General features: G+C 41.2%; 1 protein-coding gene across 13 annotated transcripts in view; it reads right to left on the bottom strand.

Annotated features, from left to right (window-relative positions):
* The window catches only part of ulk4 (unc-51 like kinase 4), a 655,266-nt gene that overhangs the window by 353,367 nt on the left and 276,143 nt on the right, over window positions 1–25,756 (bottom strand). For all 13 annotated transcript variants that reach the window (XR_011348088.1, XM_069908808.1, XM_069908860.1 and 10 more), the window contains exon 21: window positions 22,003–22,185. Coding sequence is in view for 12 of the 13 variants with exons in the window: in XM_069908808.1 (XP_069764909.1) it covers window positions 22,003–22,185 (183 nt within the window). In the remaining variant the exon portion in view is untranslated. The remainder of the gene's footprint in view (window positions 1–22,002; window positions 22,186–25,756) is intronic.

The following is a 25,756-nucleotide window of genomic DNA, read 5'->3' as shown; positions in this document are numbered from 1 at the left end:
GGACTACAATTCCCATTCTCCAATCCTCCGGCACTTCCCCTGTGGCCAAAGAGGACTCAAAGATCATAGCCACTGCCCCATTGCAACCTGGGGTATATCACATCCAGTCCTTATCAATCTTAATGTTTTTAAGAAGATCCAATGCTTCCTCTTCCTTAATCTCAACTGTGTCCAGCACAAAAGCCTGTTCTATTCCAACCTCACCCTGATCCAGGTCCTTTTCTCTGGTAAAAACTGAAGCAAAATATTCATTTAGAACCTCCATAACCTCCTCCACCTCCAGGCTCATGTTGCCTCCTTTATCCTTTAGTGGCTCCACTTTCATTCTCATCATCCTTCTCTTCTTCACATATGTATAGAATGCTTTGGGGTTCTCCTTAATCCTTTATGCCAAAGCCTTCTCATGCCCCCTTTGAGCTCTCCCAAGTCCTTTCTTCAGCTTCTTCCTGGCTAACATATATATCTCACAAGCCCTTCCTGTTTCCTGGTTTCTATCTCTAATGTATGCTTCCTTCTTCCTCTTGACTAGCTGCCTAGCTTGTATCAACAACTATGATTCTCTTTTCCTACCATCCTTTCCCAGTTTCAGTGAGACAAATCTATTCTGAACCCAGCACAAGTGGTCCCTAAACTTTCTCTACATTGACTCTGTTCTTTCACCTTTGAACATCTGTTTCCAATGTACTCTCACTAGTTCCTGCCACATACTATCATAATTAGTTCTTCCCCAATTAAACACTTTCCTATTTTGTCTGCTTTTATCCTTATCCATAGCTATGCTAAAGTTCAGGGAGTTGTGATCACACTCACCAAAATGGTCACCCACTAAGAGGCCCTGCCCCTGACTGTCTAAAGTTTCAAAGAGATCTAGATCAATGAGGCAAGAAGATAAAGGAATGGCAGATGGAAGTTAACTCAGACAAGTGTGAGGTGCTGCATTTGGGAAGTTAAATGAGGGAAAAACATAAGCAGGGCTCTGAGGAGAACTTAGAATAGAGGCATTTGGGGGTACAGTACACAGTTCTTTGAACATGATAACACTGGTAGACAAAGTGGTGAAGAAGGCACATACTAGTTATCTTGAATCCTTCATTAGAAGGCCACTGAGTACAAGAGTTTGGAGGAAAAGTGCAAGTCTGCAGACGCTAGGGTTGAATGGAATACACAGATGTGCTGGAGAAACTCAGCAGGTCACACAACATCTAGAGAAGAAGAGGGTAACCAATGTTTTGGGCCTGGCCCTTCATCAAGGCATGACCAAAAACAGGCAGGTCCCTGAATAAAAAAGGTGGGAGGAGGGAAGGAGGGTGGAAGGAGGAGAGGAGGGTGGTGGGAGGAGGAGAGGAGGGTGGAAGGAGCAGGGGGAGGAGCACAGGCTCACAGATCATCCTGGAAACATGGAGAGTGAAGAGAAAAAAGATGGTAGCTCTCTGATAGGAGAAGGGAAAGGGGTAGGGAGTTGGAGGAAAGGAGACAGGGAGATGGGGAAAGAGAGAGACTCAGGGGATGGTGTTCAACAGAAATTGGAGATCAATGTTTATGCTGCCGAGTTGGAGAGTGCCCAGATGGAATATAAGGTGATATTTCTCCAGTTTGCAGTTGGCCTCGGTTTGGTAGTGCACCTGGGCATGGACAGACATGTGGGTGTGGGAATGGTGTCTGAATTTAAAATAGTTGGCCACTTGGAGGTCCTTGCTGTTGCAGCAGAAAGAGTGAAGGTACTCAATGAAACAATCTCCCAGCCTGCATCCAATCTCGTAGAGGAGGCTCGAACTAGAGCATTGCAGTAGCTCATGGGCCAGAAGGGACAGTTATTGTGCTGTATTTATAAAACAATTCTCCCCTTGTAACTTCAGGTGTATTTTCAATAGGATTTACTTTTTTGTGAGTACTTTTGTTTTTCATGCATCTTGGGATCTTGCTTTCTCTCTAAATTCACTTTGTTGGTTGCTTGGGAGGCCTGGATTCTTATGGTTAATATTGGACCTCTAAGAGTTAATTTGCAATGTTGGACCTTCTTTATTTACATTGTTGAAACAAGCACCCTTAATCCAGTTGACAAAACCATTTGCACTTGCTCTGTGGTGTTGCTGAGAAGGAAATCTCAGGACTTGTTAACAGGACAGAAAGAGAATATCTTCACATAAAGTCTGCAACAAAAACTTTAATCTCAGAGACTGCAGCTTGTATTATGGCAAAGGAAATATTGCAGACGTCAGCCTTTTTACTGCTGACCCTTTCTAGGCAGTTCCCTCTATGTGATCCACCCAGTTCTCTGCGAACATGGGTTCTTGCAGTGCATGCTACAATTTGAGCTGCTTTTCTGAAACCACCAGAGAGAAGTCTGGAAAGTGGGCAGTGGGAAACCACGTCACAGATATTAAAATCAGCAAAATCAAATCTCACGAGCTTCATGTCGCAGCAGCGACAGATGGGATGACTCCTTGGGGAGCCAAGTAGTGAAATAATCCCTTTTCAACGTTCAAGATCGGTAGTAACCAACCACCCCACATAATCTGTATTGATGTGGAACTTGCAGAAGTGAGCCTCTCACCACAATTAACAAAACAATTCCAAATGATTCAGCACACAGTCTCAGGGTAATGAATCTAAAGATTTCTCACTCACATCCTTTCAGCTATTTCATTGGCTCAGCAGAGTGATGTTTCACCCCACCCTGTTCATGCTGAATATCAAATATCCATCTCCACTCATCCCATTTACCAGCTGTTGATCCATACCCTCCAGGTCTTGGTGATTCCAATGCCTGTCCCGATTCCCAGAATACTTGCCTTCACCACACAGGCAGTGCATTCCAGACATCAGATCCTCACAACATCTCTTACTTCTAACACAAAATGCCTTCCAGATTTACAAACCAGTACTAAAGTGATTTTCTCGCTAGCCACTAGATCTATGTTAATTTTGTACACCTCCATCATTCCTTCTCAGTAGACCAAGCTCAACCCAAGGCATTCCATTGCCAGGTGAATCTCCTGGGCCTTCCTACAATCTGGCATCCAGACTCCAGCTGTGGCCTAACCAATGTTTCATAAAGTTGGGACATATTGTCAGGTCTTTTGCATACAATGCTCAGTGTTCAAGGTAATGAAGGCCTTCTTCAACACCTAATTTATGTGCTGCTACCTTCTGACATCCTTGGAGCTGTCTACCTAGACCCATCCATTTCACAATACTTCCTTGGGCCCTGTCATTCAGTTTTGGATACTCTTTCCAGTGAGATCTTTTCCAAAATACTTATTGACATCTATGAGGACTATATTAACAATGCTGTCCTCCTGAATAAATTAAATTGGCCAGACATGAAACAGGTCCAGAAAGGACAATGTAGATCCTGGAATTTAAATGTAGGAATGGGGAGGTTGAGTATGTCAGTGAGAGAGAAAGAATGGTTGACATTTTGCGTTGAAACTTTTTAAAATCAGATTGAGGAAATGAAGAACAGAAGTCAAATCAAAGAGAACAGGCTGGGAGGCATGGTACAGGAGTCCCATATGGGATTGGTGAACCAGTTAGAGGAGAAACATGAAGGACAGAGGCAGATGTCAGGCAATGGGAGAAAAACATATGGGGTGTAGTGGGTGATGAGAAGATAAAAGGTGTCAGTGCTAGAATCTGATAAATAGAGAAGGTGAGAATGGTGGTACAATGAGAGACCAGATGGAACTGGGATGTGGGGGGGTGGGGGGGAAGAGAGCACAAGAATCCAGGTAGGGATGCAGGGGAATGGAACCAAAGAGGAAAGGGGGATGTGAATGGGTGGGCAGCTGTGGAGATGGGTGTGAAAGGAGACAAAAAAGGCGGGGGGGGGGGAGGAAGTGGTAGGAGGAAGGGAAGAGCAGAAGGGGCACAAAAGAGAGGAGTTCATTACCTGAAATTAAAAAATTCTACATTTGTTTCCATTGGACTGAAGACTGCCCAGACGGAATTTGAGATGTTATTCCTCCAGTTTGCATTGGGCCTCACTCTAGCAGTGGAGAAGGCCCAGGGTAGATGGGTGGGAGTGGGAATGGGAAGGGGAGGTGAAGAGGTGGCAACAGAGAGCATAGGACGGTCACTGCGAACAGTGTGGATGCTCTGTGAAACAATCTCCAAGTCAGTGTTTGGTCTCATTGATGTGGAGGAGGCCATATCAGGAGCATCGAATATAGTCTGTGAGGTGGGAGGAGGTGCAGGTGAATCTTTGTCTCATGTGGAAGGGCTGTTTAGGACCCTAGATGGTGGTGATTGAGGAAGTGTACAAGCAAGTGGTGCACCTCCAGTCGTTGCAGGGAATAGTACCGGAGGTCACAGAGAGAAGGCTCAACCCTCCCCACCCACCTCTCCATTATGACTGATCATGCATGACTTTCATTCATTAAACCCTCTTTCCAAATGCAGATTAATCTTTACCTTCCAATTATTTTCCAGTCTTTGCCCTACCAAAGACGCACTGATCTTATTCCTGCTGCCCCTATACAAAGGTACACCACTTGTTGCCTCCAGTCATCTGGCACCTCATCTTTACTTCCCTTATCAGCCTGAGATACACCTCATCTGGCCCTGGGATTTATCCACCATTATGACCACTCAGACCTGAGTGATAAAATGTTCTAAAATATCACCAGAGCCCTCCCTGAATACTCCTTCCACAATGTCCTGTCCAAAGTGAATGCAGCTGAATTCCAGCATATGCATTTCAATCATCGGTGTTGTGAATAGTGGAGACATGGACGTGGCCACGTACTGAACAGCTGGAAGTTTTGAAGGTAAGACTTCTCCAAACATATATCATAGAAACATAGAATACTACAGCACAGAAACAGGGCCTTCAACCCTTCTAGTCCGTGCCAAACTATTATTCTGCTGGGTCCCATTCACTTGTACCTGGACCAAAGCCCTCCGGGCACCTCCCATCCACATTTCTTAAATGTCAAAATTGAACCCACATTCACTTCATCTGGTAGCTCATTCCACACTTTCACAACTCTTTGTGTGAAGAAGTTCCACCTAATGTTCCCCTCAAACATTTCACCTTTCAGCCTTAAACCATGTCCTCAAGTTCATGTCTCACCCAACCTTAGAGGAAAAGCCAGCTTATAGCAACTGTGTTGCAGTGCAAAATGGAGAACAAGAAAATGATCAGACGTGGTCGAGTCAAAGTTCAGTAAAAGTCATTTTCTCAAACCGTCACCTGCAGCTTTTTATACCCCGCACGTTTCAAATGACATCATCACAATGTAACATCATGACGTCACTTAGAACCTCCTGAGCCAGTTTGATTAAGCCTCTGGTGAGCTGCTACTTGCCCTCCTCACGCCCCCCCCACCCCAGAACTGGCATTAGAAGGCCATTACTGTCCATCGCTCTTGGGCGGTCATCTGCGCCTTCACATCGGGGGTCGTGGCAAGGGCCGATCAAATTTGAGATGAGCAGGCTTTATTCGGACAATCATAAATGTCTCTGGATGCCCCTCAATGTCTAGTACACAAGTGGAACAATTGTTTTGTAACACTCTAAATGGGCTTTCATTAGGCCTCTATACACAAACACCAACTCACAGACCCAGAGTTCCTTGGGGATGAGGGTTGTCGTTGCTCCATGCCTTAATGTGGGGAACTGGGGCCAATTTTCCAAGCCATTCCTGCAGTTTGCCTAAGATTTCAGTCGGTGGCACTTCCTGTCCGTGTACTGTGGGCATGAACTCCCTAGGTACAATTAGCGGGGCTCCATAAAGCAACTCTGCTGATGAGGAGTTGAGATCCTCTTTGGATGCCATTCTTATTCCCAGGACAATCCAGGGTAGCTCATCTGCCCAATCAGGTCCCTGGAGGCGGGCCATCAGTGCAGCTTTCATGTGCCTGTGGAACTGCTCCACCAGGTCATTCGACTGCGGGTGGTCGGCTGTCGTATGGTGGAGCTGTATTCCCAGCAGTCACGACAAAATATCCTAGAGTGTGGAGGTAACTGTGGACCTCTGTCAGAAGTGACATGTGTGGATAGGCCAAAAGCTCTGGTGCATGAATCGGTTAATGAGTCCATCATAGGAACTCCCTGCAGCTACCTAGTGAATTTGTCGATGACCATTAACGAGTATCTAGACCCTCGTGACACTGGAAGCAGGCCGACAATGTCAACATGCAAGAGGTCGAATCTGTGCTGTGGTGGCTGGAAAGGCTGAAGCGGCACCTTTGCATTTTACAGATTGGCAGTTTGTGCACGTCTTTGCTTTTTGAGTCCATGCCATACAGCTGCTTCAGCTTGAAGTTTTTTCATCTAATCTTTAACATTTTAAATTCATTTCCTTTAATTTTTTTCTTGCACAACTTCAAAATTTTTTTAATCCACTTGCAGCATCATTCTTTCCACCTTCTTTGTAAAATTATTATTTTCAACTATACTCTCAATACACTTTTTAACTTCTACTGTTAATTGTACCAAAGATCGCTGAAATTTTTCCATGTATTTCTTCATTTCAGCTGTAGATATATGTCTCTTTCATTTTTTTCTGACTTTTTAACCATAACTCCTTGTTCTAGATGCAATTCCTGTTCTTCTTGGTCTTCATCCTGATCACTGGAGCTGGAGGCTTCTTGGGCTTTTTAAAAAATTGCCTCTGTTTTTTTGTGATCTGCACATGCGCAGAGTCACTTCTCCCGTGGCAGGCGGCCATTATCAGGGGAGACCTTGCACAGCAGTTTCTAAGGTCTCCCCAGCTCTAAAAAAAAAACAAGCTTTTCACCACAGGCTCCTACCTTCCGGACAGCTCCAGAGTCCTTCTTCAAGGTAGGCCTCTCTTTATCTTGTTCAATTTCTTGTGAAGTATCAGTTGTTTTGTCTTTCTTTGGTGACATCTTGTACTGTTTACTAGGTCTTCCAACAACTTTTCCCTCTTTTTTTAATTACTTTAATCGTTTTTTAACTCTTTTTTAAAAACCTTTTCGGAGAGAGAAGGGTTTAAAAGTCTAACCCCATGTCATCACATGGCACACACCCAAGGTCCACCATCAGTGAGTGGGCTCTGTGGAAGTTGGCACCTAGCAATGGCCAAAACACAGCAGCAAGAATGAACTTCCATGTGAACTTATTGTCGCCAAATTTCAGGGGTATATAGCATATGCTGTATGTACGAATTGAACTGTTATTCACTGCAGTGAGTGCTGGCCCTGTGGGTCTTGGTACAGGTGTCAAAGTCTGAAGGAGGAAGGACACTAACCTCCACACCCATGTCAACTAGAAATTTGTGCCTTGAGAGTTAGTCCCAGACATAGAGTAGGCTGTTACAGTGGTCAGCCGCCGCAGCCATTAGCAAGTGCAAGGGGGTCAGCAGCAGTGAATTCCAGAACCCCAGCGTTGATGGTAAAAACACCAGGTGGTTGTCACAGAATCAGGCTTATCCAGGGGAATGTGCACCTTTGTCACTGGTACTCATGAATCCTGGGTCTTTGGATGTGACGCAGCACTAATTTCTATGGGCCTTGCCCTTTGCTGTTTCATGCACCACAGAACATCTGCACGGATGGCCACTGTTCGAGGGTTATCAAAATTCTCGTCAGCCAACATGAGGCCAATGTTTTCTAGATTAAGCTCTAAAAAAAACTGATCGAAGAGTAAGCAAGGCCCATGGCCATCTGCCAGTGCCAACATATTGTTCATTAACTTCGAAGGGGCGCGGTCACCCAGGCCATCAATATGGAGGAGACGTGCAGCTCACTCATGTCATGAGAGACTATAAATCCAGAGAAGGAGGGCTTTTAGGGCTTTGTACTTGCTGAGAGCTGGTGGTCCCGAAGGAAATCCACTACTTGACCAGCCGTGTCCTGGTCGAAGGGACTTACTACATGAATGTACTTAGTGGCGTCCATCTTGTGAATGTGGAACTGCGCCTCAGCTTGCCCGAACCAAACATCAGGTTGAGTGGTCCAAAAGATAAACAGTTTGAGCGAAACTGCTGCATTGTCCATGTTGGGTCCAGAATGTGTTTGGGCTTGTCGGGGTCACCAATGTAGCAGCTTTGTCGCAGTGTGAATTGAAGAATGAGAAAATGATCAGACATAGTCGAGTCGAAGTTCAGTAAAAGTCATTGACTCAAACACGCAGCTATTGAAAATCCCTCGAGTTCAAATGACGTCATCACATTGTGATGTTGTAACATCACTTGGAACCTCCAAAGCCAGTTCAATTAAACCTCTGATGAGCCGTTACAGCATACATTTACTCTATCTGTACCATCAGATGCCACAGACGCTCTCCAGCAAGTTTAGCAAGTTTAGGAAGAGCTGCTACTCCTCAATCATAAGACTCCTTTACAACAAACTTAATCAGAAACTCATTTAAGGACTCTTAATTTTGCACTTTATTGGTTTTTTTCTCTTTGTATTGCACAGATAGTTTGTATAAATGCATAGGTATCTTCTTGAGTACAGTTTTGTGCTCTAGCAATAAGTTGTAATTCTGCCTCACCCACAGGAAAAAGAATCTCAGGGTTGTATTTTTATGTCATGTATGGATGTACTCTGACAATAAATCTGAACTTTGTACACCTCAGGATAAGTATTATGGGGAGGAGTCATGTGATGGAGTAGTGGCAGGTAAGAGAATACCAGCCCTTTCCAGAAAAGAAGAAAAAAAAAGTGAAGGAAAAGCAAAGCCCCAGATACACAAATCACAACAAATAAGAAATAAAGGTGTGGAGAAAATGGCACCTAAGAAAGAAAAACCAAAAACAACGGGAAAAAAAGAAGGAAAGACACCAGAAGAGAAAGGAGAAGGCCTTACCTGCACGAAAAAACAGGGACCAACCATGGATAGAGGAGCCCGCTCCCCAAGGTTAGTGGAGATCACGCAAGGTCGCGACCTTCCGACCGCGGGACTGCAAAAATGGCTCACTGAGCCAAACATAGGTGCGCAAATGCGCACAACAAAGAAAAGGAGAACACCAACAGAAGGGGGGACCAGCTGTGGAGTAAACCTACACAGCACAAACAGCTGAGAGATGCCTGACAGCAGGGCTCCCAGCTGAAAGAAAAAGAAAGCAATGGGAAAGGGAGGGATGAGAAAGAAAAACAGAAGCAGGAAGCCCAACAAATAACCAGCGCAGAAGAAGAGGACCAACATCAAGAAGCCATGAAAAGGGGGCGTGGCAAGATGGCGTAGGGAGCGGACGTGCATTCCCGGTCTCCCCCAGGCAGTTATATAAATACCTGTTTTAAGAATATTTCTTTTCTGTTAAAAGTCTTTGTTTTGTTTATCAATTGTTTTTAGTTTAAAACGGCAACAAAGATTAAGGAAAATAGAGTTCAAATACAGAACAAAACTACACTCTCCGACTTTGGAAGAAACTCGGCCTACTTGCCCAGACAGAACCACAGAGTCAAGGCTGGAATCTTCTTAAGAACGGAGCTCATTAATTGGACTGTCGGATAAGCTGGCCTTGGACACTCCTCTGAAAGATGGTGATGAATATTGATTTGAAATGTTTTATGAAGATAAATTGCAGTAATTGGCATTGGTTGCCCGTGAGTTTTAAAAATCCAGATAACATTAAAGTTTATTAGTGATTTTTTTTGGATGGAATATCGGAAGGATGAATTTATTATCTATAAATACAGAACAAAATTACATTCTTTGACTTTGGAAGAAATTTGACCTATTTGTCCAGACAGAGCCGGAGTTGGTGCTGGAATTTTCTCAAGAACAGAACTTATTAAAGTTGATTTCGGACTCCTTTTTGAAAGATGGCGATGAATGTTGATTTGAAATATTTGAAATATTTTCTGAAGATAAACATATGTATGGAACTCCTTGACCTGCAATAAGGTTTATCAGTGATTTTTTTTTGGATGGAATATTGGAAGAGTGAATTTATTATCTGTGAGTATGCATACATTGCAAACAGATTTTAATAGTTTTGAAAAGGTTTTTTTTAAACTAAACAACAAGATCAGTTTAATATTGAGAAAATTGGAAAAAACGGAAACTTTATTATTAAATTTGGAAATTCAGTAGAAAGAAACTATGAACAAGATTGATGATTTATAAAATTAAAGTCGAAGGAGTAATGTCCAAGAAGAGTTAAAAATTTTGAATAAGTTTTTCTTGAAAATAAACAATAATTTCAACTTAACATTGAGAAGATTGACAAAGTAGAAAATTTGGTATTAAATTGGGAAACACAGAAGAAAGAACTTATGAATAACATTGATGCTTTAGAAGATCAAGACCGAAGGAATTATGTTCAAGAAAATTTTAAAAGATTTGAAAAAACTTTTTTTTGAAAGTAAGCTACAAATTCAACTTGAGACTGAGAAGAATGGAAGATTCGGTGTTGAACTGGGATGTTCAGAGGTGTTTTAATTCAGTGGATGAAATTCAGGAAGACTTGAAAAAAAAATTTAAAAAAAACTTTTATTGATTGTAAACAATGTTTAACTCAGTGTTGGGAGGGTGGAAATGGTGCAAAATTTAATATCAAGTTTGGATTTTCAAAAAAAAGAGTTTATGAATAAGATTGGTTAAATTGATGGACCAGGTTTTATGGATATAAGAAATGATGATTTTTCGGTTTATACGTGTATTTTGTCTGCCTGGGGGGGGGGGGGGGGGGGAGGGAGTGGTACTTCAGCTCCCGAAAGTCATATGCCACTTGTGGTTTATACCACACCCATTTGGGTTTTTGGGAATTAACCACCACAAGGTGGTTTCCTAAGGGGTTAGGGGAGGTGGGGGGGGGTGAAAATTTGAAAATTATTTAGTATCTATTATGTAATATTATGTAATAAGATACAAGGAAGAGAAGTAGAAGACACAAACCCAAGAGCAGACACAAAAGAAGAAGAACACCAAGCTCTGCACAGAGGAATAGAAGGCAAAATGAATGGACAGTAAATAGATAAAAAAAATTTCAAGAACAAATGAAAGCATTAAAAGAATGGTTGACACTAGAATTTAGTGAAATGAAAAGAAAAATGAAAAGTACAGAAGAAAAAGTGAGTAGAATATAGTTGGTCATAACAGATGCAGGGAATAGATTAGAAAATGTGGAAGAATGTGTAATGGCGGTAGAAATGAAAGTGAACGACTTAAAAAGAAAATTGGAAGAAAGTGACAAAAAAGTTAAAGAAACACAAGAGTTGTTAGCTCAGAAGATGGATATAATGGAAAACTATAGTAGGCGAAACAATATAAAGATAGAGGGCCTAAAGGAAGATGAAGAAGGCAAAGAGATGAAATAATTTATAAAAGAATGGATCCCAAAAGTCCTGGGAATGCCAGAAATACAGGAAGGAATGGAAATAGAAAAGGCACACAGAACATTAGCCCCGAAACCACAGTCATAACAAAAACCAAGATCCGTTTTAGTAAAATTTCTGAGATACATGACAAGAGAAAATATATCGGAGAAGGCAATGAATAAAATTAGAGAAGACAAAAAACCACTGGAGTATAAAGGTCAAAAAAATTTTTTCCACCCAGACATAAGTTTTGAGCTCCTAAAGAAGAGGAAGGAGTTTAGCACAGCAAAATCAATTCTATGGAAAAAAGGCTATAAATTTATGTTAAGATATCCAGCGGTGCTAAAAATAGTTATCCCAAGGGAGCAAAACAGACTATTCTCGGATCCGGAGAAAGCACGAGAATTTGCAGAATGCCTGCAGGACAGAAGGAGAGATGAAGAGATGTAACAAGAACGAAGAATGACGACAAACTACATATAAAGATGTAAAAATAATGTATAAGTAAGAACTAAAGGAGGGGAGAAAAGGGAAGTAAGGGAGAAGGGGGGAAAAGAGGAGGAGGGTTAAAAAAAGAAAAAGAGAAGAAAAGAGGGGGAGTTTGCTTTAATGTGAAGATAAAAGTCTTTTCTGGAGGGGGTTGGGTGGGAGAGAATAACAGTCACTGCAAAATCAGTTGTAATTTGTGAATGGGTTCGCAGACTGAATGGAGATGGGAGTTGTGGTTGCATGGCAAGGGACAAGAGGCGACTCGAGGGGAATTTTAGATGTGGGAGTGGTTGAAGTATTTTATGTTTTAGAAGTGTTGTCATACATTGAGTTCAAAAAAGGAAAACTGAGAAATGAAAATGGGGAAAAGGGGAAAGGTGTTGGTGAGGAAGCAGAAATGAGTTGTAAACAGAGTATGAGATGGCCATGGTGAACTATATGACTATAAATATTAACGGAATATATAACCAAATCAAAAGGAAGAGGCTATTAAATTTACTGAAAAAAGATAAATAGATATAGCATTTGTGCAGGAAACGCATCTAACTGAAGTGGAACGCAATAAATTAAGTAGAAACTGGGTAGGGCACATAATGGCAGCACCATATAAATCAAAAGCTAGAGATGTAGCTATATTAATCAATAAAAATGTACCAATCAAAATAGAGGAGGAAATAATAGATCCAGCAAGGAGATATGTAATGATAAAGTGTCAGATATATTCAGAACTCTGGAATTTGGTCGATAGGAGGGGACTTTAACCTTAATTTGGATTCAAAGATGGATAAAACTGGACAAAGGACTAGCAAAAAGAACAAAGTAGCCAAATTTATGGTTAAATCAATGCGGTAAATGCAACTTTTGTATATATGGAGGAGACAACACCCAAAAGAGAAGGAATACTCATATTATTCGAGTAGACATCAAACATATTCAAAGATTCACCTGTTCCTGTTGTCAGCCCATATTCAAGGGAGAGTTAGGAAAATGGAATATAAGGCTAGATTGTTATCTGATCACTCACCCCTGCTATTAGGTATAGAACTGGAGGACATCCCACCAAGAACGTATAGATGGAGATTAAACTCCATGCTTCTTAAAAGACAAGAATTTAGAGAATCAGTGAAAAACAAATTTATATTATGGGATGAAATGAAAGGCTTTATCAGAGGGCAGAAAATAAGTTATGTAACTAAGATGAAGAAGGACTACAATCGGCAAATAGAACAGTTGGAAAGGGAAATAGTAAGTACAGAAAAATAATTAGCAACAAGGGAAAATACAACAAAAAGAAGAGAATTGGCAGAAAAAAAATAAAATATGAAACACTACAAACATGCAAGGTGGAGAAGAACATAATGAAGACAAAACAGAAGTATTATGAGCGAGGAGAAAAACCGCACAAAATACTAGCTTGGCAGCTTAAAACAGAACAAGCTAAAAGAACGGAATTGGCATCAAGGAAAAAGGACAAACAAATTACATATAACCCAACAGAGAGCAATGAAAACTTCAAGGAATTTTACGAGCAATTGTACCGAATTGAGAACGAAGGGAAAGAAGACAAAATAAGTTTCTAGCTAAAATTGAACTACTGAAACTGCAAGAGGAGCAAAACAAATTGATAAAACCATATGAAATAGAGGAAATACAGGATATATTACAAAAGCTACCAAACAATAAAACGCCTGGAGAGGACGGACTCCCAATAGAATTCTATAAAATATTTAAAGAGTTATTAATTCCTCCTCTCCTTGAAGTAATGAACCAGATAGAAGAAATACAAAACTTGCCAGATTCATGTAAAATAGCAATAATTACAGTAATACCAAAGACGGGGAAAGATCGTAACACCAGCATCGTATAGACTAATATCTCTACTTAACTCACATTATAAGATAATAGCAAGACTATTAGCAAACAGATTGGCCGACTGTGTACCAAAAATACTGTACTGCCACATGTACTGCCACATCGAGGCTACCTGAAAATTGGAGGAGCACCTTACAGTCTGTCTTGGTAATCTCCAATCAGATGGTATCAATATCAACCTCCCATTTCCGTTAACCTTCCATGGCCTCTCTCTCTGTCCCTTATCCTTCTGTCTCCTTTCGTCCAACTCCCACCCCTTCCCTTCCCTTTATGATCAGAGAGCAGTACTTCTTGGCCTCCTCCTCTCTTCCCCTAATGCTTCTTAACTTCTTTCTCTTCTACCTGTATCCATCTATTTAATACCTCTTACCTGTTAACCTGTGCTCATCTCCCTTCCTTTATTAGCCGAAGCATTAGTTTACGGGGAAAAGGCGGGCATTGGGAAAATTGATCAGCTCATGATTAAATGGTGGGGCAGATTTGATGGATTGAATAGCCTATTTCTGTTCATATGTCTTATGGTCTATCTCCACCTTTTTATTCAGGAGTGTGGCTGATTTAAGGCACTCCTGATAAAAGACCCAGTCCTGAAACTTCCTATAAATACTGCATGATCTGCTTAGTTTATCCAGGACTTGTGTACTGCATTGCACCACAGCATCTGCAGACTTTCTTGTCACATAGCAAATCATTTCTACTTATTTCATTATAATGTCCTGTATTTTGTTCTCAAGATCTGGTTTCTATGCTGGAAAATGTCAAACACTGATTGGTTGCCTGCTTTACAGAACATCTCTGTTGCATCCATCAGGTTGCTCTGATCTTCCTGTCTCTTGTCAGTTTAATTCTCCATCCCATTCCCACTCTCATTTCTATCTGCCTTTAGCTCAACTACCTGCATCTCAATCATCTTCAATTCCTCTGAAACTCAATACATGCTCCATGATCTCTGCCTCGTTCACATGTAGTTTCATTGAAACCCAACATCAGCTCAAGGCTCAGCATCTCTCAACTTCCCACTAGGTACGTTACTACTACTGTTCAAAATCAATATTAAATTCAAAAAATGTCCGACCAGTTCTGATTAAAGTTAATCACATCAGAACATGAACTCAGTTTTTTTCCCTGCACAAGGGCAACCTTACCTGTTAGCTATTTCCTGTTCTACCCTTAATTTCATATTTATACCAACAGTTCTGAGAGTTCCAGCATTGTTTTACTCTTTCCCCCCCTCCCCCACTCGTTGTCTCTCACATGCCCCCCCTGTGTATCAGACCATCAACGATAAAGAAGCCTTCGTCACCTCTCAGTGTACATACTCAACATATATTTGTCTGCCTATCTTCTACCCACCACGGGCATTCCCTTTCTTCTCCCTATTTTTCCACTTTTCCACAACTGAAAGCATGCTTGTTTTCTATTGTTTTCCTCCTTTGACAGTGGATCATTTGCTCTCCACAGGTACTGGCCGACCTGTTGAGTGTTTCCAGCATCTAGTCATTCTGCACTTTATTTTGTACAAATACTTCCTTTTTCTAAATTTTGGAATTCAAAATCTTGCATTTTTAAAAAATTTTCAATGCCTGTTAGACTGAAAAACTGAAACCTGAAATTCTCTTTTCTTCTCTTTGGCTTGGCTTCGCGGACAAAGATTTATGGATGGGTAATGTCCACGTCAGCTGCAGGCTCGTTTGCGGCTGACAAGTCCGATGCAGGACAGGCAGACACAGATGCAGTGGTTGCAAGGGAAAATTGGTTGGTTGGGGTTGGGTGTTGGGTTTTTCCTCCTTTGTCTTTTGTCAGTGAGGTGGGCTCTGCGGTCTTCTTCAAAGGAGGTTGCTGCCCGCCAAACTGTGAGGCGCCAAGATGCACGGTTTGAGGCGATATCAGCCCACTGGCGGTGGTCAATGTGGCAGGCACCAAGAGATTTCTTTAGGCAGTCCTTGTACCTTTTCTTTGGTGCACCTCTGTCACGGTGGCCAGTGGAGAGCTCGCCATATAACACGATCTTGGGAAGGCGATGGTCCTCCATTCTGGAGACGTGACCCACCCAGCGCATCTCGATCTTCAGCAGCGTGGACTCGATGCTGTCGACCTCTGCCATCTCGAGTACTTCGACGTTATGGATGAAAGCGCTCCAATGGATGTTGAGGATGGAGCGGAGACAACGCTGGTAGAAGCGTTCTAGGAGCCGTAGGTGATGCCGGTAGAGGACCCATGATTCGGAGCCGAACAGGAGTGTGGGTATGACAACGGCTCTGTATACGCTTATCTTTGTGAGGTTTTCCAAAGGCGCTATTTGCCTTGGCGAGTCTGTTGTCTATCTCATTGTCGATCCTTGCATCTGATGAAATGGTGCAGCCGAGATAGGTAAACTGGTTGACCGTTTTGAGTTTTGTGTGCCCAATGGAGATGTGGGGGGACTGGTAGTCATGGTGGGGAGCTGGACCGCACGGATGGCAGTCTCTTCAATCTGAGGCGCCTGCAAGCTCACACCAAGACACAAGAGAAACTTGTCCGTGAACTACTCTTTGCAGACGATGCCGCTTTAGTTGCCCATTCAGAGCCATCTCTTCAGCGCTTGACGTCCTGCTTTGCGGAAACTGCCAAAATGTTTGGCCTGGAAGTCAGCCTAAAGAAAACTGTTCGCTTTAGCTATAGATCAATTGGCAGAACTGATAAGAACAGAAAACAAAATAAAAGGGATAAAAATAAAAGAGAAGGAATATAAAATCAGTTTATTTGCAGATGACATCATAGTATACTTAACAGAACCAGAATTATCAAAAAAAGAATTACACAAGAAATTGAAGGAATATGGAGAAATATCGGGGTACAAGATCAATGCAAAAAAAGTGAAGCGATGCCAATGAATAATGCGGATTACACAGAGTTTAGAAAAGAATCACCATTTAAATGGCAAACACAAGCAATCCGATACCTAGGTATTAGATTAGATAATAATTTAGGCCATCTATACAAATTAAATTATCAGCCATTAATGAAGAAATTACACGATAACTTGGAACATTGGAAAGATTTACCACTAACACTGATAGGAAGGGTAAATTACATTAAAATGAATATCTTCCCAAGGATACAATACCTATTTCAATCATTATCAATTCCCTTAACAGAGAAATTCTTCAATTACCTAAAGAGAATAATAAGGAAATTCTTATGGAAAGGGGGGAAACCGAGGATAGCGCGAGATAAATTAACAGAATGGTACAAACAAGGTGGTTTGCAGCTACCAAACTTTAAAAATTATTATCAAGCAGCACAATTAAGGTATCTATCAGATTTTTATCAAACAAGGGAAAAACCAGATTGGACCAAGATAGAGCTAGATAAAATAGGGGAGAAGGTACCAGAACATATACTTTATATGTTGGATGAAAAACTGGTACAACATAGAAGTTCACCAGTACTGCACCATTTACTTAACATTTGGAAGAAGATTCACATAGAAAGGAAAAAAACAAATTACCAACTACCAAAATTATTATTGACGCAAAATCAACTAATCCCTTTCACAATGGATAACCTTTCCTTTAGAGAATGGGAGAGAAAAGGAATAAAAGAATAGAAAATTGTTTTTTGGGAAGTAATTTATTATCATTTGAACAAATGAAGTACAAATATGGAATAACTCATGGTACAATGTTTGCATACCACCAACTGAAAACCTACTTAAAGGACAAATTGGGAAGCAGACTGAGATTACCAGAAGGATGCAGCTTTGAATATGTGATTACAGACACAATGATAATTAAAAGATTTATAACAAACATGTACATCAAGCTGCAAGAGAAAGAAAATGATGAAATAAGCTATAAACCCAAACAAAAGTGGGAAAAAGATCTAAACATAAAGATAAAAAATGAAATATGGGAAAAGCTATGCTCCAGTACTATGAGAAATATAATAAATACGAGGTTATGCATGATACAATATAATTGGTTACACAGGCTATATATCACACCCCAAAAGTTAAATAAATGGGATCCAACATTATCAGATAGATGTTTTCGCTGTAAGAAGGAAACAGGAACAATAGTACATGCAATTTAGACATGTGAGAAAGTGAAAAAATTTTGGGAAGATTTAAATCAGATATTAAATAAAATCACAAAAAGCAACATATCAAAAAATCCAGAGATCTTTCTTCTAAGTAATGTAAGAAGTAAAGAATTAGGCCTTAAAGTGGATGAAGCGCAAAAAAAATTTATTATGATAGCCTTAGCGGTAGCAAACAAATGTATAATGTCAACTTGGAAATCAGAAGAGAGTCTGGGAGTACAGCAATGGTACATGGAAATGAATAAATGTATTCCACTGGAAAAAATAACATATAATTTAAAAAATAAAGTCACATTATTTGAACAAATTTGGGAACCTTACATAGAACACAACAGATAGGGTCTACCGTGGACCTCCACCCACTAAAATGATAGAAGGAGAAGAAGATGAAATGAACTGGCCCAGTGTGTAAAAGTATATGACACAATTTTCTTGTTTATTTTCATTGTGTGATGACATTGTTTAATGTGTTTATTGTATTGCATATGTTGAACGTTTAATGGGTTTGGTGGGGGGGGGGGTAGGAAGGAGGGAGGGAAGGGGGGAAGGGGAGAAAATGACTCTGCATATATTCAAGAGGGAAATGTTTGTGTGTATTTTGATTAATATGGTTCATAGTGTGAAAAATATTTAAAAAAAAAATGTTAAGTATTATGATGATATAGATGTGATATTGAGGGTTTATAAGGCACAGGTGAGGCCTCAGGGGAATAATGTGAGCAGTTTTGGGCTTCTCAGTTAAGAAATGACGTGCTGACATTGGAGAGGGTTATCATTCCCAGACAACTCTTGGCCTGCACTTATTGGAATTTAGGAGAATAATGGGGGAATCTCATTGAAACATTTTGAATGTTGAAAGCCATGTACAGAGTAGATGTTGAAAGATTGTTTCCCATGGCAGGAGAGTGTAGGACAAGAGGGCACAATGTCAGGATTGAAGAGTGTTCTCTTTGAACAGAGATGTGGAGGAATTTCTTCAGCCAGAGAGGTGTTAATCTGGGAAATTTGTCACCACAATGCATGCCGTGGACGAAACCACCCCATTCCAGGTGGAGTGTGATGACTCTTACATTGCCTTTGCTGCCACTCTCAATCAAGCGGGCAGACCTGTGACCTTTTTCTCCAGGACCCTCCATGGTTCAGAACTCGGGAACTTCGCCATCGAAATGGAGGCCCAGGTAATCATGGAAGCGGTCCGCCACTGGTGCCACTACCTGGCTGGAAGAGATTCACCCTTTTTACACACCAGCACACAGTGTCATTCACATTCAGCACCACCCACAGAGGCAAGAGCAAAAATGAAAAGATCTTGTGCTGGAGAGTTGAGCTGGCCACGTTCAGCTATGACATCCAGTGTAGGCCAGGGAAGCTCGATGACTCCCCCAATGCCCTGTCTCCATCCTGCGCAAGTGTGCAGTCTGAACAGCTTCAGGCACTGCATGATACCCTCTGCAACCCGGGTGTCACGTGCCTGTATCCTTTCATTAAGTCCCGGAACTTCCCCTTCACTGTCCAAGAAGACCGGACCATGACTGAGTCCTGCAGGGTCTGGGCAGAGTGCAAGCACGCTTCTTCCACCTGCTGCAGGCCCAAGTAGTGAAGGCTTCTCAGCCCTTCAAGCGACTCAGCGTTGACTTCAAGGGACCACTGCCTTCCACGAAAAAGAACGTCTATTTCCTCTCGGTTATAAATGAATACTCCCGTTTTCCCTTCGCCATCCCTTGCCCTGACACCTCCACCACCTCCATTATCAAGGCACTGGTGCAAATCTTCACCATGTTCGGATATCCGGCATTTATCCACAGCGACCAGGGGTCCAGGTTCATTAGTGAGGAGCTGCACCAGTACTTGGCAGTGCGAGGCATCGTGGATAGTCAAACGACTTGTTACAACGGGCAGGTGGAACATGAAAATGGGGTAATCTGGAAGGCAGTCTTCCGGGCCCTGAGGTTGAAAGACTGATCTATCAACTACTGGCAGGAAGCCCTCCCCCAGGCACTCCACACTATACAGTCACTCTTGTGCACAGATAACAATCAGTAGGCTGACAAATGCGCCTTATCTCTTTTCCTAGGAAATTGGCGACTGGCGTCTCCGGAACCAGTACTCCTCCGTAAGCACATGAGGACCCACAAATCTGACCCCCTGATCGAGCAGCTGCAGCTCCTCCATTCAAACCCAAATTATGTCAGGTACCACAATGGACATGAGAATACTGTCTCAACCAGGGACCTGGCACCAGCAGGGGCCCAGCCCTCTCACCTCAGGCACCCCGGCCCATCCATGATCCCCTGGTAGCCAAAATCATCTCTCCGCCTCTCCAGAGCCTCACTCCCCGTGGACCTGCCCCACGCCACCCCCACTCTGCCAGACACCATCCTGCCCGCACCGTCAACCGCCCCGGCCATCCCGGACCCAGCTGGCCCTCAGGCAGCCCTGGCCCTATCGACCATTGACCAGGAGTCTGTCCTGTGACGATCCCAGAGGCACAGATGACCACCGGACTGTCTGAACTTGTAGATCCTACTCGGTTCCGAGAAAACCCCAAGGATTCATTTTTAAGAAAGGGGTGAATGTGGAAATACAACTACTACATTGGCCACACTCCTACCAGCCTACTGCAGGGGGCAACCACTGTACCTGCTGGTAGGCAACCTGTAAGACTGGCCTCACCTGTCAGCTGTCAATCACCGGCCCGTATAAAGACTCAACCCGGCCTCTTCGGAGAGTCAGACACATGGTGCCAGCAAAGATACTGAGACTGGTGTGTACAAGTTTAAGCTAATTAAAGCCTGTTGTACAGTCTGTGGACTTTGCATCAGAATTATTCGCACAGTAGTACCCACACTGTGCAATTTTCTAAACAAAGGCAGACAAAATCATGTGGAATATCACAAAAGCAAGATGTATGGGTGTTTGGAAGACTGCACAAAATATTAAAGTCATTATTTAATCTCTAGATTGGAAATAGTGGTCTTTCTGAGACATGGTAAAATCCATTGAACTAAAAAAAGCACTATTGCAGAATAAGATCAGACAAATGAGTTTAAAAAGTGTGGAAGCATAAGGAAGGCAAAAATCCATGGAACACTTGGAGACAGAAACAGGTTCTTTGACTCATCTAATCTGGGCAAAACTATTATTATGCCAAGATCGCATGAGCTGAACAGGACCATAGCCTTTCATACCCCTCTCATCCATGTACCTCTCCAAATTTTTAATTTCAAAATTGATCCCGCATTCACCACATCAGCTGAATGATCTCCACTTCCATGCTCACTGCTCTAGGCATGAAGTTCCCCTTAATGTTCACCTTTCACCCTTAACCCATGTTCTCTAGTTTTTGTCAGCATACATTTACTCTAGCTATAACCTTCATTACTTTGTATACCTCTCCCAAATGTCCCCTCATTCTGCTACGCTCTAAGGAATAAAATTCTACCTCAGTTCCTCAAGTCCTGGCAACATCCTTGTAAATATTCTTTGCATTCTTTCATCTTACTGATATCTTTCCTATAGTTAGGTGACCAAAACTGTACACACACAGTGGCCTCACCAATGTCTTCTACAAATTCAATATACCTACCAACTTCTGTATTCATTACTTTGATTTCTAAAGGCCAATATGCTAAAATCTTCCATTACGACCACTTTCAAGGAATTATGTATTTGTATTCTCAGATCCCACTTTTCCACCACACTCCTCAGTGCGCTACTGTTTACCATGTATATCCTATATTGGTTTGTCCTTCCAAAATGCAACCCCTCACACTTGTCTGCATTAAATTCCATCTGCCATTTTACAACCCATTTTTCCAGCTGGTCCAGATCTCTCTGCAAGCTTTGAAAGCCTTCCTTGCTGTCCACAAACACCCCCAGTGTTCGTGTCATCGGCAAACTCGCTGATCTAATTTACCACATTATGATCCTGCCCAATGAAGCCAAGCACAGCATGCACCTCCTTTACCACCCAATATACTTGTGTGACCACTTTCAATGTGCGATGGACCTGGACCCCCAGATCCCAACAGACATCAATACTTTTTAGGGCTCAGACATTGACTGTATATTTGTAGTTTGCTCTTCTACTTTTACTGATATTGAGCAAACTGAAATATAAAGAAGTAAAGATCATTCCTATTCCCTTGTAGTGAAAAGCTATGAACTGTTTAATAGCTGAAGGTGACAACTTACCATTGCCCTCCCAGGGGCAAATGGAGATGGACAATAACAACTGGACTCAGTACCAATACACACAGCTCATAAATGAAAGCAGATGTGAGATAGTAAATATTAACTAAATGAAGTTAATCTGATGCCATACCTTTTCCTGTACCAGTCGTTGTAGGTGCACGCCAGATGACAGCATTGCAATAAACATCGTCAATATATACTGTTGAATACGGCTTCCTCCTGTCTGGAGGGAATTCAGCACTGCCACAAGGCCGACCTTGTCAATGACACTTTGAAAAGCTCCAGAAGAATGGCGTGTAATTCTGCACAAAGCCTGCGGGAACAGACAAATGTTTCAGAGGTACACTCTGATTATACATCACATACTTAAAAACTTTTCAAACTCAATGTGGCAAACTTTACCTGTGAATCTCAAGGTGGGTCAGTTCAATTTTTAACTAGCTGGTCGATATGGAATTAACTTTGTAAAGACTAGGATTACTTTATTATAAGAAACAAATTCAACACATAAATCAAGAGATCAGCAAAGATTTAAGTACATTTTTGCAGCTTTATTTAAATAAATTTTGTTGTGTGTTTGTTGTATGTTTCTCTTTTTATCTTTCACCTTTTATTGACATAATATAGCTATTAAAAAAACTTGATTGAGGGATGGGAAGTTCTCTGAGCTCAGTGTTCCAGTGTGAAGGTGGAGGCAATAAAGGAGAGGCATTTCCACTAATGATGAGGGAGAACATCACAGCAGTATTTAGAGAGGATATTCCTTCAGGGAATGGTCAACCAGGCCAGGTGTGTAGAACTCAGAAATAAAAACTGGGATCTCTTTGATGGAAGTATACTCAGGACCCTGCACCCCCGCCCCCCCTCACAAACAGTGAGCAGAAATTAGAAGAGCAAATATGGATATTGCAAATTGGCACTGGAATAATGGCATTTTAATTGGAGGTGATTTTAACATCCATAGTATCAACTTGAACTGCCATGGCTTGAATAGGGCAAAATTGAAGTGTGTCCAGGTCAGTTTTCGCAAGCAATATGTAGATGCCATTTCCAGAGAGGGGTCAACACTTAACTTCCTATTTAGAAATAAGACAGGGTAAATCAATGACTGATTTATCAGTGAGGAAAATTTCAGATTTTTTTTCATATTTCAAATTTTTGTCAGAGAACATTACTTGAAAGAATCAGAAAACAGCAATCAAAATTCTTTGGACACGTGCAAAGAGATACATTAGAACACTTAGTTACAACTAGAAAGCTGGAAGGAAATAAAAGCAGAGGCAGAGAGAGGATGAAAATGAGAGATGGATTAACATCATGGTTAGAAACAGGGGAGGCAACAACTACAATTTGGGGGTCAGAGACCATGATGGATGGAGAGATATGATTGCAAACAGCAAGGCACTTTGAACACACACATACATGACATCATATATAACCCTGAGATTATTTTTCCTGCAGGAGAGGCAGAGATAGTATGTAAAAAAATTGTACACAACATATACGTATAAACAAATAAAGAAATGTAAACAAAACTGACTGTGTAATACAGAGAGAGAAAAAAATCAATAAAGTACAAAATTAAAAGTCCTTAAATGAGTCCATTTGAGTTTGTAATTGAGGAGTCTGATGGTGGAGGGGTAGCAGCTGGTGGTATGAGTCTTGTGGCACCTATACATCTTTCCTGATGGCAGCAGTGAGATCAGATCATGTGCTGGTTGATGTCGATGCTTGATGATGGCTCTGCGGTGGCAGCATTTCCTATGGATGTTCTAGATGCCGGCGAGGGTTTTGCCTGTGATGTCCTGGGCTGTGTCCACTACCTTTTTCAGGACTTTATGCTCAGAGGAATTGGTGTCCCAATATCAGACCATGATGCAGCCACCAAGCACACTTTTCACCACATATCTGCTGAAAATTTCTGGGATTTTCAATGTCATACCAAGCCATTGCAAACTCCTAAGGAAGTATAGACACTGACGTGCTTTCTTCATAATGCCATTAATGTACTGGATCCAAAAAAGATGCTCCAAGATAGTGACTCCCAAGAACTTGAGACAAGTGATTACAGTTTATTAGATTTAAATAGTTACTGGGAAAAAATAGAACTGATCCACAAGTTAACTTGGGGCAAGGCTAATGGCATTAGATAGGAGCTTGCAAAGGTTAATTGTGGAGAGGCTGATTGCAGATAACAGGATATCTGGCAAATCGGAGGTTTTAATATTGAGACAGGGAAAACTCAGAGCCAGAATGTTCCTGTTTTTTTATATAACTTTTTATTTTTCACATTATGAACCATATCAACCAAATTATGTACAAATGTTTCTCATTAAATTTACACAGTGGTCTTTTCTCCCCTTTTTTCCCCCCTTTCCCTCCCTCCCCTCTACCCATCCCCCTCCAAAACCCATAAATATTTAACATATACAATACAATAAAACCATAAAACAATATCTTCACACAAAGGAAAATAAACAAGAAAAATGTGTCATCTATTTATTACACACTGAATCTAGTCATTTTGTCTTATCATTTTCATTCTCATTTTAGGGGATGGAGGTCATAGGGAAGCTCTCTCTGATATGTTCTATGAATGGTTCCCAAATTTGTTCAAACATTCTGACTTTATTTTTTAAATTATGTTATTTTTTCCAATGGAATACATTTACTCATTTCCATGTACCATTGCTGTATATTCATGCTCTCTTCCATTTTCCAAGTTGACATTATACATTTTTTTGCTATCGCTAAGGCTATCATAATGAATTTTTTTTGCACTTTTTCCAATTTGTGGACTAATTCTCCACTTCTTATGTTACTTAAAAGAAATATCTCTAGTTTTTTTAGTATATTATATTTTGTAATTTTATTTAGTATCTGATTTAATTCTTCCCAAAATGTATTTAATTTCGTACATGTCCAAGTTGCATGTAATGTTGTTCCCATTTCCTTCTTACAGCGAAAACATCTATCCGATAATGTTGAATCCCATTTTTTTAATTTTTGAGGAGTAATATATACCCTGTGTAACCAATTATACTGTATCATGCATAACCTTGTGTTTATTGTATTCTTCATAGTTCCAGAACATAACTTTTCCCATACTTCATTTTCCTTATCTTGCAGCTTAATGTACATGTTGGTTATAAATCTTTTAATTATCATTGTGTCTGTAATCATGTATTCAAAGCTGCTTCATTCAGGTGATCTCAAGCTGTTTCCCAATTTATCCTTTAAATAAGATTTCAATTGATGATATGCAAACATTGTCCCATGAGTTATTCCATATTTGTACTTCAACTGTTCAAATGTTAATAAATTATTTCCCAAAAAAAAATTTTTCTATTGTTTTGATTCCTTTTCTCTCCCATTATCTAAAGGAAAGGTTGTCTATTATAAAAGGGATTAGCGGATTTTGCGTCAATAGTAATTTTGGTATAGGAGTCACGTGATGGAGTAGAGGCCGGTAGGGGAACTCCAGTCCTCTCCAGAAAAGTTAAAAAAAGGTAGAGAAAAAACAAAGGCACTAATACAGAAACCATAATAAATTGAAAGTGAAAGTGTGGAGAAAATGGCAGCAAAGAAAGAAAAACTAAAAACAACGGGAAGAAAGAAGAAGGAAGGACATCGGAAGAGGAAGGCCTTACCGGTACGAGGAAGCCCGCCATGGAGAGAGAAGCCTGCTCCCTGAGGTCAGTGGAAACCCCAAATTCAGGACTACAAAAATGGCTCACGGAGCCAAACAAAAGTGCGCAACCGCGCATGTGCGAATCCTCGCAAGACAAAAACAACACCGACGGGAGGAGGGACCAGCTGAGGAGTAAATCTCCACAGCTGAAATAGACAAGTATAACACAACAGCAGGACTCTCAACAGGAAAA

This window comes from Narcine bancroftii, chromosome 1 (assembly GCF_036971445.1).
Source record: "Narcine bancroftii isolate sNarBan1 chromosome 1, sNarBan1.hap1, whole genome shotgun sequence".
Lineage (NCBI taxonomy): Eukaryota > Metazoa > Chordata > Chondrichthyes > Torpediniformes > Narcinidae > Narcine > Narcine bancroftii.
This window is presented reverse-complemented; position numbering and strand designations above follow the sequence as displayed.